Source organism: Rhea pennata, chromosome 17, assembly GCF_028389875.1.
Source record: "Rhea pennata isolate bPtePen1 chromosome 17, bPtePen1.pri, whole genome shotgun sequence".
Classification (NCBI taxonomy): Eukaryota; Metazoa; Chordata; class Aves; order Rheiformes; family Rheidae; genus Rhea; species Rhea pennata.
This window is the reverse complement of record NC_084679.1, coordinates 11,892,752-11,911,057: the sequence shown is the minus strand read 5'-3', so window position 1 is coordinate 11,911,057 and position 18,306 is coordinate 11,892,752. Positions and strand designations below refer to the sequence as shown.

At 39.7% G+C, this 18,306-nt stretch overlaps 1 protein-coding gene across 2 annotated transcripts; it reads left to right on the top strand.

The window, feature by feature from the left end:
- Positions 1–29: 29 nt before the first annotated feature.
- On the top strand, positions 30–18,005 carry YWHAH (tyrosine 3-monooxygenase/tryptophan 5-monooxygenase activation protein eta). Of its 2 annotated transcripts, XM_062589985.1 has the most exons (3): positions 30–114; positions 4,852–4,937; positions 16,569–18,005. In XM_062589985.1, exons 1-3 carry the CDS (start codon positions 75–77, stop codon positions 17,223–17,225), a joined length of 783 nt encoding a protein of 260 aa, XP_062445969.1. In that variant the 5' UTR covers positions 30–74; the 3' UTR covers positions 17,226–18,005. The 2 variants fall into 2 exon arrangements, with proteins under 2 accessions (XP_062445969.1, XP_062445970.1); XM_062589986.1 differs by lacking the exons at positions 30–114; positions 4,852–4,937 and adding an exon at positions 7,161–7,602.
- Positions 18,006–18,306: the final 301 nt, after the last annotated feature.

The following is an 18,306-nucleotide window of genomic DNA, read 5'->3' as shown; positions in this document are numbered from 1 at the left end:
GGGAGGGGGCAAAGCCGCTTCTGCTGCGGGAGCCTTAGGGGTCCTCGGGCGAGCAGAAGGAAGCAGTCGGGCAAATGCAGAAGCCTGTTATACTCGGGACCTCTGCTGCTGACGGTAGGCAAGAGGTTGCATAGTGAATCCAGACACGCTGCGTAAAATCCGCATTTGAACTAGTGGGCAAGATGTATGGCTTCCCTATTGATTGTGGTGGAGTCGAAAGAAAATGAGACCCTGCTGTGTGCCAGATAGTGAAAAGACTTCCATGCAAAAGAACCCACCCGTGTGAGCAAAACTCACAGTGGGTCTTCTTAGGCGTATGTATGAAATACCAAATAAGGTATTTCTCAGCCCGAATGACATGATGTGTCACCATCATTACAATGATTCAGCTAGTCTGTGGAATGTAATATGTATGGATGGAAGCCTGAGTGGTTACACTTTTCTGCTTGTGAAAACTGATGGATTGATGTATGGAGGAATGATGCTTCTGTGAGATATATTTACACTCCCTTTCAAATATTTAGTTGCTCTCCCTTGTCAGGAAGATGGCGCAGACTAGATTAACAGTACTCCAGCTGTATAGAAGTTCTAGGCACTTGTCATTCAAAATCAAATAGATTATTTTCTAAGAAAACACGGGTTATACAGGAATATTAGTTTCAGAGATAACTGTCTTTTGTTCGACTGTCTTAACAATATGAGCATCCATAGGTTTTGCAATTTTTTTAAATAGTTCAAGAATATAGTTATTTGGGATTGTTAAGAAAAAAGCTGAACTGACAAATTCCTAAGGAGTGTTCCAACAAGTATTCCTTGCAAACCTGAATTTGAAAAGGCTTTGCAGTTAAAGCAGAATTAAAGCCTTTTGTCTTAAACTTTTTTTTAATGAATTTCATTTCCAAATTTGGCACAGTTACTCTCTGGAGGACAATTGAATTTTCTAGGTTATTTCCCAGATGAAGCAACTTACTAGTTTTCCAGAAATTTATATTAAATGTTTCACAGCTCGATATGTGGAATTGAACAAATTAAAAGCAAGTATTTTTCTTTAAGTAGTGTAAAATCAAGTGGCTGAAGCATAGTGCATTCTGGACCACCAGCGTCTTTGCCCCGTGCTGCGTGGATATTGAATCTGCATGAAACACTTTGGAGGAGCTAATTGCATTTAGAGAAGAATTTGCAGGCTGTGCTTGCAGATGATCTCTCAAAACCTGACCATGCTGAGATACAGGTAGCTGAGCGGAGTTCAGAGATAGGCTTTCACTTCCCCGTGCATGAGCTGGCATAGAGTGGATGCATAGCTTTGCTAGAGAAGAGATCAAGTGAATCTGGGCTTAGCACCGGTGACGCTTAGCATTTGGCCTTCTCTGCCTGTGGTGCTGAGTTGTGTGGGTCTTTGAGGGACAGTGTGGTGGAGTTCTTCAAATGATACATGTTCACACTGGGCTTGTATTTGAATTGTTCAGTTTGTCTCTTTTTCTAGTTTTCTAGCTATGATTTATATCCTGGCCTTGTTCTAGTTTTCCTGTCCTGCCATATGTAGCAGGCTCTGGATGTGTTTATGTTCTTCTTCCTTGGAGCTGTAATTAGAAGTACTCTGAGCATGTGGCTGACCTGCCCTGAGCTGAATGTGCTGTACCTGCTGTTGTCATTCCGCCTCCCCCTTAGCATGTCGTGGCCTAACAAAAGAAGGAGCTTGCCCTAGATAGAAAAACAAAACCATTTTTATCTTTTAATTCATAGGAGGGCCCAAAGAACAAAACTTGCGCATGTTGAATGATCAGAAAAGGGATGGAAGTCTAGGAGCATCTTCAGAGGCTCTATTAATTAGTTGTCTTTGAGGTGAGAGGGCCATTTTCCCAATGGGCAGGCAGTCAAATTTTCCAGTGCTGCCACTAGAATCAACTTTACTCTTTTGCAGTTTTAGCAGACAGGCCTAAGACTGGCAAGGTCAAGACTGAGCTGTTGCTGAGTTAGATGTGTGGTATAGAAATGGCAGTATGGAGGATTTGCTCTGCAGCGGCTCGTGAAAAACTTCTGAACCTAATCTGCTACAGTGCTAAAGAGGATTAATTAGATGAAAAGTTGCTTTTACTTTTCAGGCCCCTTGACAGTCTCTGTCAGCTATCACAGTTACTGAATGGGCTGGTCTGAGGCCCACTCTGGACAAATGTCAGGCCAGAAAGCCTGAAGGCCAGTATTTTCAGGCAGTTTTTCATTCTGGATGCCTGGCTTGACTTGCTTGGGGCCTCATTTTCGGAAGAAAGCACCTACGCAGCAACTAAAGTAGGACACCCAAATAAGAGGCCACTTTTGAAAGTGTTAGCAGAAGCATTTTGTTTTATCTCTGTGCTTCATTAGTATTATCCCCAGTGTCTTTCATGTTATGTTCTACAGAGAAAGGTCATTGTTTCAGATCAGTCATGTTCAGTGGAATTTAATCCAATTCTCAGTCAAACTAATGCACTTAGTAAATTTTGAAGAGTGGTAAAAATTTGGTTGTTAAGAAAGATCTGGGCTTATTTTTTAAATCTGGCCATTGATTCAGAGTCCCTAATTGTGTATGCACAATATGATGTGTTTTGGGGGTAATTCTGGAAATGCTGGACATCTTACATTCTGACCTTATCTGTACACTGCAAATGATCAGCACCTCTGAAAGGCCCTGAGAATTGGTAGGATTGTTTTTTTCACTTGCAGTAGTCACTTAACATAGACTTATTTTCTCTTGCATGGAGAGGCTTTTTTCTATATGATACTCTGCTAAAGGTTTCTGATAAGCAGGCTTTTTTATGTTTTCCTGTTTATTGTTTTAAATTCTACTTACTTCCATTTGATAAATTATGTAAAGAATAAAAACACATTCCAATATCTGGACAGGACTTTCGCAAACACTCTTCTGAAGCAGCTTTGTAAGAGTTAAAGCTGCCTTCTATTAGCTACTGTGTTCTTGCTACTTACACAAAGCTCCATAACTGAGCATGCTTCACAGCTTCCTGTGCATATCCCTGAATCATTCTGGCACGCAAAAACACTGCCATAATTTTTTATTCAGACATAGTGTTCATTCTTCACTGGACTCTGAAATGAGCAAGTGCTTGAACATAGCACATTTCATGGTCGAGTTCTGAGGTTTTATCAACTCACGACTGCACAGGATTTTGAACATGCAAAGAGCTACTGTGTATGAATCCTGAGTGGTATTAAATTTATTGCAGTGATCGCAAGTAGGTTTCAGTGTACAGACGTAACCCTTTCCCTGGAGGAGGCAAGAGCTTCACAGATTTTGCACAAATCACTACCCTTCTCTTTAAAGCATCTTACCCGATTGCTGAATAGGTGTACGATGTACTTCACCACAAATCGCAGCATGAGCCCTGCTGGTTCTGAGCAGCACTCAGGTAGTGCAATCTTTCTGCCTTCATTCTAGATTTTACCTTGGAGATACGAGGGAGGTTCTGAGAGAATGATTACAGATTAATATGAAATTGAAATATGACAAACAGTAGAATATTTTCGCATAGACTGTGACAGCCCAAAGGGTTCTGCTGCTTGTTAAACTGTGGTGTATGGTTTGGCTAGAAATGCATCATTGAAGTTACAGTCTCTTGTGGTTTGGGAAGGAATCATCACACTTCAGCTACACCCACTCCTATCTTTTGCTCTGATCTTGTCATTGGTTATAACACCTTCCCTCCCTGATGTGCACTTATCTGACTTTATTGCGGGGATGTGCTGCCAGGATTCTAACAATAAAAATTATAGATAGTCCTCAGCCTGTGAAACAATCTGTCCTTACAGCACAGTCTGAACATCTTGCCCCCACCTAAGCGCCAGCCTCAGTATTTCCAAGATCAGATGTCCACAGGCTTGCTCGCTCTCTTTTTCTACCATCCCTACCTCTACTGCCTTTACTATGATGTGGGAGCTGGTTCAGCCTCCACCATCACTTGGTAGTTGCATCTGCTCCCTCTCTGGTTCTCAGTGCCTTGTGCCTAAGACTCAGTATCATTTAGTAGAGCCCTAAATAAAATATTCCCTTGATGCAAAAGAAGAGAAGGAAGATTGCTTGCTCCAGGAATGAGAAGAATATTAGCAGCAAGGGCTTTTTACTACCACTGCTTTAGTTCCATGAATCTCAGGAAGAGTGATGCAAAAAGTGTGATCCTTGCTCATTGTTGCCAGAATACCCAAAGAAAGTGGCCGTTGGCAGTGAAGGAAGGCTTGGAAGGCTCTGGGATGGCACTACTGTCATCCCTTAGTTTCCCTATCATGCTTCCTCTACACCAGTGCACCTCATAGCCCTGTACACTCAGCTAAATGTCAGTGTTGGGGACCAGTCTCTTTGCAAGTGCTTCGCTGTCCCCAATGCCCCTCTGTGGAGCTGAGCAGTGAACTAGAATAGCATTTCAGCAAGGGGCTATTTGTAGAACATCAGTGCTGTCCAATAATCAGATACGCCAGTGGAGCAGAGCCACTGCCTTAGGTCATGGTGCAATTTTCAGTACCATAAGTTTCTCCGTCTACAGATTCTTGCTGGGTATGGTAACTGTGCCAACAACTCAAATTCTGCCTCATGAGAGCAGTATTTCTGAGCTCCTGTCTGGGCTTTGCTGGGAATCCTAGAGCTGTGTAATGCTGTGTACGATGTTGGGCATCTGAGCTCTGCAGGGGAACCACAGAGCTTGATAGCATGTTGCACCCCATTCAGCAGTCTAGGAAAGGGTTGGCTGACATTTCCATTTCTTTTTCATTTTTACTTTAAAAGCATTGTAACTAAGCTTCTGAACATTGTACCAGATTGAAACCTACTACATGAGCACTAACTGTTTTTTATTTGTACCTTTATAGCTCCTGGGAGCCACCGTTACAGTGGAGGATTCAAGGCACTAGGTGCTGTACACACAAGGGAAAATAGGTACTCTCCCAAAGACCATGTATGTTTGAAATGTACTCTCATTACTTTGTTTACAGTCAGATTATAGAAATGCTACATAAAAGGTTGCCTGATTTTAGTAATTTTTCTTGCTACTGTTGGATTTAGACATATATCTTGTTTTAAAGCAATGATGTGATGTATCACTTGTGGGTTCAAAGTTACGAATTTTTCAGATGGTTTAGACTGAAAATGGCCATTTACACAGAGGCTTCAATTAAAAAAACCCAAAGCATTTTATGAGAATACTTTTTATGTGGGTATATCCACATATATTTGAAAGATTAATGCAGATTCTCTAATTCAGTGGGTAAATAATTATAACTGGTTTTAAAAATACTTCATAATCTGTTTCCCTCGGGAGGCTGAAACTGCTGTGCACAACTGGAAAGATTTTATAGAGTTTACAGATTTTCAAAACTTGGCACACTTTGCAGACTGATTAATCTTTAAGAAGTTGGTCTAAACTGCAAAGTTTTCAAAGTTTGAGAGTTGGATAGGGGGTTTTGGGTTGGCTCATCTCTTACTATTGTTGCATAAGATATTAGATACATTAAAACCTGTGTTTTTAAATTCATTCATGCCTTTTCAAGAATATAGTCTTACAGTCCATAGACAAAGTTTTATGCGTAATTAAAATTTAGAAAAGTTTTATTTTAATGAGGATACTGAATTGGACTGATACTTGGGATCAAATCTGTCAAGATTTCACTGTCTTCTCTTAACAGTTGAAAAAAAAAATGTAGGAAAAAGGCAGTATCCAGCTTACAGATATGTATGAATAACTGTGTACTTCACAGTACTGCAAAGAGAAGAAAGTTACTTCCTTAATCCTGTGGCAATCAATTTATAACTTGTTATGGGAAGTTTTTATCTTCCATATTTTATTACACGTTACTTCCATGTATTCTTATTTTTCACAATATTTATTCAGCTCCTTTAAAAAGTAACCAAATTTATTTGAATATTCATCTAGTCCCTTTAAAAATTAACTACAACACTTATTTTAAGTGACTTTGAGAGTTAACTCTGTTTGAAACTCAAAAAACTCAGTAATGCCAGGTTTAAGGCTAAAAACTTCTGGCTGACTCAATGGACCAGATTTACTCAATTAGAACAATGCAATGGTACTGATGATAATGGGAGAGTAGTGTCATTAGCAAGGCCAGGATTGGTCCCCTTCCTCTGGTGCATACGAACGTGCATTCTTTCCCCTTCCTGGTGGTGAGAACAGATGTGTGCTTAAATTTATATAGGTGTTCTGGTACCAAGGATATGATGCTGAACTGTTTTATCGTGAGCAAATCTTTCACTCAGAGGTGCAGCAGTTCCACATATATAAAGTGGTGTGCTGATGTTCAAATGCTGGCTGTGGATTGAACACAAGAAGTTTAAAGTGTTTATGATGTATCATAAAAGAAGAGCAACATGGATGCTAGCATTTTGCAGATACCTGCAGCAGCTGTGTTCTTTGTGCAGTCTTGTAGGGCTGGTATTTTGTTAATTTACTAAAGAAGAGTCTGACCATTATGAATTAAAATATGTGATAAAATTGAATTAAGTTGAATCACTCAGGCAAGGTAACAGAATTGGCCTATGCTTACCTCCCTCACTAGTAGGAATGTTTTCAAAGCAGCTTTTTTCAGAGATATATTTATTTAACTGGGATGAGACACAACTGTATAAATACTGGGAGGCAAAGCTTGTGCTCAAGAGACGTGGTAGCACAAAGCAGTGATGGCATGTAGGCAAAATAGCACATGTGAAAACAGTGCCTAGCTGCACATGAAGGACAGCTCAGGTGGGCGACACACTCTGCTTGAGCAGTTTCCGTTTGTGAGATGATTGCTGGTGCACAGGACAGCAGGCTTTGTGCGATGTTACTGAGGGCAGGGTAGGGACAGGCGACGAACTGGGAGGTAACTGACCCTTTTGTGAGGCATTTCGAGTTGGCTGGGTGCAGGAGAGCAGGCTCGGCTCGGCTCAGCTCGGCTCGGCTCGGCTCGGCTCGGCTCTGCAATGCCCGCGCTCATCGCCCACCTCCACCTTTGCAGCAGTAAAATGCAGCACTCGCAGCACGCATGCGCCTCCCCCCAGCCGGCGCCCCGGGATAGCTATTTATAGCAAGTGACGTCACCTAGAAATAGAACGCGGGGGAGCAGTGTTCCCCCTCCCCTCCCCTGCAGTCCCTTCAGCTCCACCCCCTCGTTGCCTTCCTAGCGCGCAGGCGCAGGCGGCAGCAGCAGCAGCGCGAGGCTCCGAGCAGGGCGGAGAGGCGCGGGCTGTGCACGCCGCGGAGGGGACGGAGCGAGCGCGCGGCTACTCGCCTTGCCGCGGCCAGCGAGCGCGAGGCGCCAACCGTCGCCTGGCGAGCGCGGCCGGGGGTGAGCAGCAGCTGCGGCCAGCTCAACGGTCACTCAGCGAGCGAGCGAGCTTGAGGTGGCGGCTCCATTTCGGTTCCCTGCGCGCATTCGCACACTCGCACCGCAAGCCCGCGCATTTCGGGGCGCAGGTTCCTCTCTTCCTCTCTCTGTGAGGGGCCCAGAGTGCCCAGCCCGGCAGCCATCACGGAAGCGGCCATGGGGGACCGAGAGCAGCTGCTGCAGCGAGCCCGCCTGGCCGAGCAGGCGGAGAGATACGACGACATGGCCTCGGCCATGAAGGCGGTGAGTGGGGCTAGCAGCGTGGCGGCTGTGGGTCCTGCCCGGGGAGGAGTGCTGCAGAGGGGGTAGTGGCGGAGGAGGATGGGAAAGAAAATGCGGGCTGGGCCGAGGCGGAGTTGAGTCCTGGGAGGGTGTGAGCCGTCGCCCTAAAGAAAGGGGGGCGGGGGCGAGACTGTCCCGTTGGGACGCCTTACCGCCGTGCTGGGCGGCGCCGGCTACTACCTGTTTCAGCGAGAGCAGCCAGAGATAGTAGCCGGTCTAAAGTGGACCCAGATCCCCCTTCTTTGCTCTCCTTTCCCCCACCCTTATTTCCTTCATTCTCTCGTGTCTGCTCCCTCGTAGTCCTCCCGCTCCCTCTGCGGTCCCTGCCCTGGGGGTGTGGCTGTCCCCTCTCCTCCCTCCTTCACCCGCCAATCCGGCGCGCAGCAGAGCAGTTTGAATGCTGCCCGCCTGGTCCTTGCCGCGGCGGGAACCTGGTAGAGTCTTTCCCCACTAGAGCCCGAGGCGCGCGTGTTTGCTTCCCCGCCGGCCTCTGGGAGTTAGAGTGGGATCCTGGGTTTGACCTTGGGGTGCGTTTCCAGTCCCAGCAGTCTGGGGCGTGCGAGCAGCTCGGGGCTGGGCGTGGGTAGAGGGGGGCTGGCCTTTCCGGCTCGGGGGAGGAGGGGGTCTGAGAAAACTGCACACGCCAAGGAGAGCCCCTTCCTTTTCTAGACGTTTCTTTCGGCTCGCGATTAAAAAGCACGAATAGAGGCCTCACCCACAAACATGGGCGCTCTGATTCAAAGACGGTATAGTACTTGCATCCGGGTATAAAAGCTGCACAGTGTGTAGTCTGCTTCCCAAGCTGTAATACTTTTTGCCTCTTCTTTATAGGATATAAAATTCTCAGTGCATTCCTTACACATATGAATACTGAAATGTGTGTAAACCATAAGGTACAGTCGCAACTCAGCTTCTCTTAAAATCAAGTGATGTTATTTGTGCTAACCTATCTGTACTGCTGCGTAATAAAATTGCAGAATGATCAAACCTAATATGTCTAGACCCTTTTTCTTTAAACAAAATACTCCCATCATCTGAAATTTAAAAGTGATGTTAGAAGGTGTTTAGCAATGTCTTTGCCGTATCTGTTTGCAACTGATTTTAGAGTCTTGTTGGTCTGTTCTTTTGTGAACACCAAAAGCCTTACTGGGTTTCCCTTGAAAATAGTGCTGTTTAAAGACATAATGATTCTGGTTTTGAGAAAGCAGCTTCAAATGGGTTGATTCTTGTGACAAAAATAGTCTTAATTTTGAGACTAATGTATGTATGTCGTGTTCTTTAAGTGAGAGTTGTCAAAAGACCTTTATTTTGCTCTCTCTCTTTTTTTTTAATCATTAGCTCTTTATAACTTGATGTATTATGGCATTGTATATACTAGGACCAACCCAATTCTAAAGCAGAAATACTTCAGAGTATCTCAACATCAGATATACTAGACATTAAAATAAAAAAGATGCGTTTTAATATATTACTAGAATTCCTGATAGTTCAGTGCTTATTTGGAAATATACTATCTATTATAGTATCTATATCAACTGAACATACATGAGATAAGAAACAAGCAGAATATAATTGCTGTGCTTCAGGAAATATGTAAATAAAGTGCATCTGCAACTAGTGTACATGTTCAGTTGTCTTTTTAAACTCTTAACATTGTTTTATTTCACTTCATCTTGAGTCACATCGTTCTCTTCATTAATACTGCTTTTGCTCTCTAAGGTGTTTAATGATGAGGTTTTGCAATTGTAAGCTTGATAGCGCTTCAGTGAGCTGAATTTTGAGCATTTATGAAAAAGAATGTTAGAGACACTTAAATATAACAAGCAAAGCTGTATTCGAAGAGCGATGTTTTAACAGTTTTAGCTATTCATTTAATGTAATTGCCTATAATACTCTATCTAGTAGTTATTTAAATGTCTTTCACAGGTGTTCATTTTAACATGGTGATTTCCAGAATGCTCTTTTAAAGTTTGATCTAAATTCTGCAAATTTGAGCTTACGCTCCTGTGAGATGTTGTTATGTAGGTTGTCTGTTCCCACACACTAATATTTCCTTTAATTTCAGTGATTGTAAACAACAGCTATTCAGAGAAATTTCTCTCTGTATAGAGTAATATCGAAAGTATCTTTTGTGCTCCAGAGATGGTAGACTTCCTTCAACAGGAAATCAGTGTTGTAACTCAGATATGTATTCCTAAAACAAAATGTTTTGATTTGAAAAGATTCTAAACCTGATGTTTTTAAAATTGCTGGGTAATTGGGATGAAGGCACTGTATGAAAATAGTGTGCTTCCAGGATAGTAGAAATCTGAATAGGCAATTTTAGTTACAGGTATTTATCACCATATTTTTACTATACATGATACAGCAAGCAGCCTTATAGTGGCTTCTGAAACATAAAGTAACAAACTATTTTAGCAAAAGCACATTTCTTTTTTTTTCTTATTTTAGACCGCTACTGAAGGAAAAAAAAAGACTAGTATTTTACCTAATGGTATAAAACTGGAGAACACTTGTTATTTTCCAGTCCTTTTATTTGATTCTGCTATAGAAAAGCCAGATGAAGTAACAGTTGTAGCTTAAATAAGGAAATTAGTTTAATAGTTGTTGTTTTTGAATTTTCTTGGTAGAATTCCAGTATTTCTGCTTATAATGTGTAGACATGAGAGGAAAATGAAACTTCACATGGATTGCTGTGAAATAGTTTAGTTTACTTTTTTTGCAACAAAATTTTCTTAATAAAAAATGCAAGCATGTGTAAATGTGGCTCTATTAAATGGCATTCTTCCAAGGGGTGGCATGCTCATTGCATTAATATTGTTCTAGGATTTCAGCAATTTTAAATAATGCTACATGGTAGGTTAAAAATGGTTTCTGAATACAGCAAATGCTGAAGTTGTGTGTGGGGAAATACATGTTTAGTGTGTGAGTGTTACCATTTCTTACTTTTCTGAACAAATTCTTTAAGCATCTTGGAAATACTGCATTAAGTGCTTTTGTTTTTGGATTATTCAAAAAACATCATGATATATTGGGAAGTAAATATTAAACAGTTAAACTATTTTGCTGTATAAACATTTATTATTTCAGACTGTATGAATTCTAATAGGTAGTACTTGGGAGTTTCATTAATTTTTTGGTTGCTGTTCTAGTATAGCTACATAATAAGTATCTAGTCATTTACACTTGAGTTTAAAAATTGTTAAGATGCATTTGAGTTACGTGAGAATCTGCTGGTTTAAAATTAGTCCTATGCATGAAATACTACTTATCAGGGCTAACCACTGCAATAAAATGCAGATATTGCTGGGTATGATCTTGAGATTTTTTTTTTAAAAAACCAAAATATCTTGAGGTCCTACTTTAATTTGTATATTTCATCTCTGTACATATGTAGACTTAGGTTGGAGCGTTCCATACTTTTAGTGTTGTATCATCCAGTTCTTCACTTTGAACATCAGTGTTTGATTTTGGTTAATGAAGTATTTGTAGGAGAGAGGAATGAGATGCCTTTAATATAAACAGTATCCTCCCCTGCTGTGAGAAGAATTCCTTACTGTGGCTTGATACAATAAATCTAGCTATAGAGCTTCTAATGTCTTGATAGAAAACGCTGAAACCACACGATGCAAAAAACTGATCTGGTTTAAATTCTTTCTTCTCGTTCCTGTTTATTCAGAAGTTATAAACTACATAACTTTGTACTGGGAGAATTTGTAACGATTCAAATATTATCTGGTTCGTGCTACCATTGCTTGATACTGGATCAGATATAGTTGTCTAGCACAAGTTCTAACACACACTCTGACTAATAATAAAAAAAAATGCTAACAAAATGCATAACAAAACAGAAGTGTGATCACATGCATGTAATTGACCCAGGTCACATTCATACTAGGTAATCCTGCAGTGCATAGATCTGGTGTTAGTTTTGGAACCTTTAACTTTGCTGTGTTTTTCATACAAAACTAAATCAGATTGGCATCTCCTACGTGGGATCACGCTCACATGTAAGTTGTTCCTGACTTGGTTGGTAGAGCTGGATGATCTGTGCATATGGAGTTCAGTATTTTGGGATTATAGTCAGAATTCCTTTTATTTTTAATTCCCAGTAAACTGAAAGAACTTTGTGGGCGCAGAGCAGAGGAGGAGATAACCTGTAAGTATCATAGAAATAAAATGATTTAGCCTGTATCCTTGCTACAAAAAGCAGATTGTCAGTCTGAAAGAAAATTAGCAGATCATAGTCTACGTGTTCAATTCCAGCATCTTTTTCAGGACTAAAAATAATTACAAACTTAAGTATGACAAGGTATGTTTGCATTAGAAAAGTATAGGTAACGCCTTAGTAAGTTAATACTGCTTTAAAGTCATCCTATAGGCAGTTTTTAATCCTTCAAGTACTACTGTTTTTCGTAACAGACATTATGAGAAAGCTTGAGCTTCTTTTTGCTCATGTCTAAAACGTAAATCCTAATTGTTGCGATCCAGTAGCTTGCTTCTGCTAAGATAAGGCTATGAATAGAAGGGATGACATTTCAAGTTTTTTTTTGTTTGTTTTTTGTTCTCTCTCTGTCATCCCTGCATATAAGGAGAGACATGTCTGTTTTCTTACCTAATTGGCAAATCTGCCAAATCTGCAATAGTAGATAGGTTCTTCAAGGTCATATGCTTTTCCTTTGAGTCTAGTTTCTTGTAATTTAGTGTTTAGCCTAGAGAAGCCTATGGATGTGATTTTGCACCATGAGAGTTATTTTAGATGCACCGTAGGTTTGGGGGTGATTTGTTGCTTATCTCTGAAGTCACTATTCAGGATGAGAAGAAAGTAGTTCAGGACTAAGGAAATAAAACGAGTTGGGAGACATGTTGAAAAGTGATAGTAGAATGGGAAGCGCTTCACTTAAGTTGTTGGAAACTTCTGCCACAGGAAGAATAATTGATAAGAAACTACTAGTTTGTTATGCTGAATTCTTGCACACAGTATCAGATGCTGCTTTCTTTGAAGGTGACTACCAGTTTCTAGATTAAGTTAGCAGAATCTGCCAGAGGATATAACTTACATTTGGAAATGGTATGTCAGTGATGTTTTTTTAACCTTACCTTATCTGAAAAAGAATTCTTAGTGTGGTTCAAGGCCTGTAGGAGTGCTGTATATTGTTTTTAGGATACAGTGTTTTGTATCTGTTAAGACTGATGCAGACAAGTGAGAGGCATTGTTGGGTTTGAAACAAAACTGAAAGCATTTTTTTTGTGTTACAAGGTTTTAATTTTTATGATACAGTGCTAAAGTCTCATTTCTGTATTTTTTAAAATGTGAAATATGAATATTCTGTTTTCTAAGTAGTACAGATTTATATAGAGTTAGAAATACAGAAAATCTGAAGAAGGAAAGAAGAAATAAAATACTTCAAAATCTTTATCAGTTTCCCAAGGGTGTCTTCAGTGTGTTGACTTTCTTCAGGTTAATTGTGCTGTATGCCAGATTTGTATAGATTTATTGTGGAATCAGATTAGTATCTGATTGCAACGACATGAGTGTGGAAAGGCAGTATATTTGATAAAGGAAAGTATAGTTGACAAATACTATTTCTACTTTGTTCTCTGGAATTTGACAGCTTAGTTTTTTCATTTTTTTTGCTAATTCTTCAGAAAACATTTTTGAAAGTCATGTTTGACAGAACAGAATCTTCTAATTCTGGGCCTCCTGCCTCTATGTCATGTATCTTAAAAAGACTACTTGTTATCAAGCACAGGTCTTTGGTGATGGTCTAGAGTTGATGGTGTTTGGTGATTATTCAAGGTATATCAGTAACTCCTGATACATCCTAAAGCTGGTAGACATATCCCCTAAGCATGTTGAATTAGCTTCTCTTATGTTAATTTTTTCCTTTTAAGGAACTATTTCAAGATGAGTTTAAGACAGTGTGAGAATTACACCATTAGGCTAGTGATACCTGGATTAGTCTCTTGATTAAGCCTCTTAAGGATCTTAGGTCTTAGTAGTGTGTTTTGTTTTTTTGATTAAGAAGTCGTAATTCTTTTTCCATGTGCAGACAACTGTTCTGCTCTTAGTCCTAAGAGATGACTGTACTCGTGTACTTGCAGTTATTCATATCTTAAGTATTCTGTGCATTTCTCAAATCTTGTGTCAGGAGAAGTTTAGTAGTTGGGTGCTTATTGAGAGTTTTAATAAACTTGCCCAGACCAAGGTGATGCCATAGTTATACTTCAGCTAGATAGCTTAAAGTTAGTATGTTTCTCTCCCAAAGTTGCACTCCATTTTATGGATGGTAATGTAGACATACTTGCAAAGAATATTGAATAAACAAACAGCCAAGATTACCAGAATTGACTGGACTTCACAAGATACTCCCTCTATTAATACAACTAAGTTAGTTTGATCTTCAGAAATTTCTGCAAATAGACTGTTTACCAACACTTCTGTTGACTTTATGTTGTGATTAGCAAAGGTGAGAGGCTTTTCAGGTATAGGTTATCTGTAAGTGTTGTCTCCTGTGCAAGTGGACTTTATAAATGATACTAACTTTTTTGGACTGGATGTTGTACATTTTCTGAAAATGGAAATGAATAACGAGAGAAAACAGACTTGAAGAGACCTGGAATAATCTTTCTAGGCTAGTGGTATTGCTGTAAGATTGCGGTTTGTGGCTTGTGACAAATGGAACAACTTTTAAAAACTGATTAATGCCTTGTCCTTGCATTATGATGGTTGCCAGTGGCTTTGTTAGGTCCTGTAAAATACCATTTTGGTGTCTTGAATACACAGAAGGCATCTACCTCTAAAAGCTTATTTTTAAAGCTTAAGGGACACTTTTAAGGAGGTCACTATCCCTAGATACTGAATATATAAATACTAGCATTTGGTAGGGAGGTACTTTGTTTGACGAGGAGGAAGGGATCAACTGCAAAGGTGGTAGGCAGCTGAGGTATAGAACGGGGGTAGTAAATGGAGGATGAGGTGGAACATGAGGAACAGGGACAAGATGCTTAAGGAGAATAATCAGTAGCTGTAGTTCAGTTGCAATCCTTTAGCTTTCACTTCCACCGAATAGTGTTTCTGGGTTAGGAATCCAGTCTGTTACTGTTGTCCTGACAAGACATCCTTGGGTGTTTTTGTCTTGTATACTCTGCTATATTTGCCCCATTTTTTTTTTTAAAATCTGGGTAATATACCTCAGTAGTATATTAACAGATTGAGATTTTTTTCTGTTATTTTTGTGGAACACTAAAGATAATGAAGTACAATAGAAAATTGACTCTTTGTGGTTAAATCTTTAAATTTTTAGCAAAGCAATATTAAGTCTTCTAAATCAATCACTACTTGAGAACTTGTAGTAGACTTTTCAAGCAGAGTCCTCCAGCAGTGCAGGAATGACCAAGTGATTATTAATGGCTTTTTTTTTTCCCCTGTAGTGTGTGGGTGATGTGGTGTAGATTTTTTTTATTATTATTATTATAGAAGCAAATGCTCTGCTAATACAGCATAGGGAATAAAAATCTCTTAGCTGTACCTTTTGTGTTGAGGGAGCTGATATCTTACTAGAGAAGAGAAGATGATAGAGGTCTTAATCATTGTGTGTGTGTGTGGATGCTGAGTGTAAGCTGTGAAGAAGCTTTGGAAAATGGCAGAAGAGTGGATTCCTCTGTATTTGACCTTTGGTGAGCTTTCTCAAATTGCATTAGCCCTGGCAGAGCAGTGCCTTTTGGGAGTTCTGGTCTCTGAGCTCTGGAGGGAAATACATTCTGGAGATGAAGCTAATAGACTGATTTTTTTTTTTTTTTTTTTTTTTTAGAACAAAAATTGAAGTTGAAAGTAGGCTCTCTTTGCATCTATGTGTGTCCTTGTAACTCTTAAATTGCTTTTTTAGACTTGGAAAGCTATACTTTTACTGGATACTTCACTGTTTTCAGGACACAGTAATGATTTTTAGCAGATTCTGAGCAATGACAGGTCAATTTTCATACCTAAGTGCATATGCTTAGAATTCTAATGACTCTTAAAGCAGTGTAGTTCTGTTAATAATGAAGTGTGCTTAATGTAATGGAGTTGTTTTTCATCCTAATTCCTGTGAGTTTAGTTTCCTATTTCTAATTTTGCAAAAATAGAACAACTTCAAGTAACTGTAAGTCTGAGAGTTTTTCCGTAGTTAACATAGTAACTCAAATAAGCCTAAATGCAGTATTAACTTTTCATTTTTACAGCTTTTTACAGGAAGAATTTGGAATTGGTTGTGGGGTTTTCTTTTTCTTTGCTTTCCAGTTTGTTCCATTCTTAAGTGATTTCTTTCATGTCCTGTCCCTGAAATCTGACTGCAGCCACCACCCACCAATCAATAGAAGACAGGACAACTTTTAAATTATGTTGTAAAATTGGTCACTAAGTGACTGAGAGATGCTATGAAACACTAATGCTATCTGTACTATGCAGAGCTTAATCATAATGACTGCAGCACATCTATCTCTGCTGTCATCTGAAAGAAAGCGATAGAGGAAGAGAGATACAAGAACCGCACAGGTTTCCAGTATGTCTGTATAGTGTTTGAGATTCATGTAGCTGGTATTCTAGGTACATTTAAATTCACTGTTAAATGTGTAGTCTGCATAATTACTGCAAAGACTTCCTGAAAATAGAGAGTCTTCCTTCTACGAATGCTTCATTACTCCAACCTGAGTGTGAATGTGCTTTGTGATGGCATTTAAATACTAGTTCTGTTAATAGCAGAGCTATAGGGTTTTCACTCTTAAAACCTGACTGCAGAAACAGATTTAAACTTTCATCATTACAAATTGACTCTTGTGTAGAAGGAATTTTTGCTCTTGCTCTTAATAATGGAAGTACTGAAGGAAAATTGAACGTTCTTCTTCAATCCAGACTCTTTAAATTTGATCTTTGTCTATATTTTCAGGTAACTGAGCTGAATGAGCCCCTCTCAAATGAGGATAGAAACCTACTGTCTGTAGCCTACAAGAATGTAGTTGGAGCTAGACGATCATCTTGGCGTGTCATCAGCAGCATAGAGCAGAAGACTATGGCAGATGGGAATGAGAAGAAATTGGAAAAGGTTAAAGCCTATAGGGAGAAGATAGAAAAGGAGCTTGAGACGGTCTGCAATGATGTTTTGGCCCTCCTAGATAAGTACTTGATCAAGAACTGCAATGACTTCCAGTATGAGAGCAAGGTCTTTTATCTGAAAATGAAAGGTGATTACTACCGCTACTTGGCAGAAGTTGCTGCTGGAGAGAAGAAGAACAGTGTGGTGGAAGCTTCAGAAGCTGCCTATAAAGAAGCTTTTGAAATCAGCAAAGAGCACATGCAGCCCACTCACCCAATTAGGCTGGGGCTGGCACTCAATTTCTCAGTGTTCTACTATGAAATCCAGAATGCTCCTGAGCAGGCCTGCCTTTTAGCCAAACAAGCCTTTGATGATGCCATAGCAGAGCTGGACACTCTAAATGAGGATTCCTATAAGGACTCCACTCTCATCATGCAGTTACTTCGAGATAACCTCACTCTGTGGACGAGTGACCAGCAAGATGAAGAAGCAGGAGAGGGCAATAATTAAAAAGCTTTCCTCTGATCCCTCTTTCATCCACTTCACCATCCCCATTGTCACCAATATTTCCTTACCACAGTCACACTAAATATCTAGTGCTAAGCATATCTGTATTGTACAGCTGTTCAGATCTGCTGTCCACTTTATCAGGAAGCAGTTTCAATAAGTCTTCATGGGCAGTGATGGATTGATTGGTTTATTGGCCCTATTTATCTTAGTTGCACTTGAACAGTGCAGAAAGATGCATATTAAATGAGGCATTTTTAATTTGCCTATTGATTATAAAATATGGAAAGAATAATGGAAAGTGATCGAAGATAATTAAATTCCATTTAAAAAATTTAATTTAAAATGAGCTGGCAGTTTTGTTAACCAGTAGATTTTGTGCATGCGAAGTAAATGAGCCACTCCAAAATTTTTTCAGTCAATGAAAACAGTGAAGCTGATGTGAAGTGATAACCCTACTCATCAGTTTACAATAAACTGTTGAAATGTGAGGTTCCGGTAGCAATTTGTTTTTTTGCCTAACTTATGTGCACAATTTCTTTTAATGCAGTGCATCTACCTAAGAGTTTTGATACTTGTAACCTTTTGCAGTTGTTTTGAAGAGTCATGAATTTATTTTTTGTAAACTCTTTGCTGTTTAGTTGTCTGTGTATTCTGACAACACTTAAGTCAATGTTAGCCCATGTAAAGATGGATGACTGAGATGCCAGACTTCTAAATTAAATGTTTTGGAATTAAATGAATAAAATAAAATGCTGCTTCGGGGAGACTATCTCTACATAAGCTGTCCTGTCTTTTGTTAAGAGCAGTTGCCTAGCACATCATTGATGCATTAAGACATACTTAATCAAAAGCTTTATGAGAAGTTGCCTAGTATGCTTTTAAAAAAAAAAGTCAAAACAGTCTAAAATATTATACTGCTTACCTGTGTGGAAGTGGCATTTCCAAAGGTATATTTAGCTAATTTGCTTGGCAGGGCAGTTGTAGTATCTTTTTCACATCATTTCAGTTCCCAAGCACAGTTGCGTTGCTTGTTATACCAGTGTAGAGACTTCTGCAGACAGAAGTAAATAATACTTCTAAG

Bases quoted from the DNA above. Each gene is read 5' to 3' on its own strand.
- YWHAH (XM_062589985.1), top strand. From the start codon at position 75: ATGCAGAAGCCTGTTATACTCGGGACCTCTGCTGCTGACG. The intron at 115-4,851 runs GTAGGCAAGAGG...GTACCTTTATAG, and splicing joins CGGGACCTCTGCTGCTGACG to CTCCTGGGAGCCACCGTTAC. The intron at 4,938-16,568 runs GTATGTTTGAAA...CTATATTTTCAG, and splicing joins GGTACTCTCCCAAAGACCAT to GTAACTGAGCTGAATGAGCC.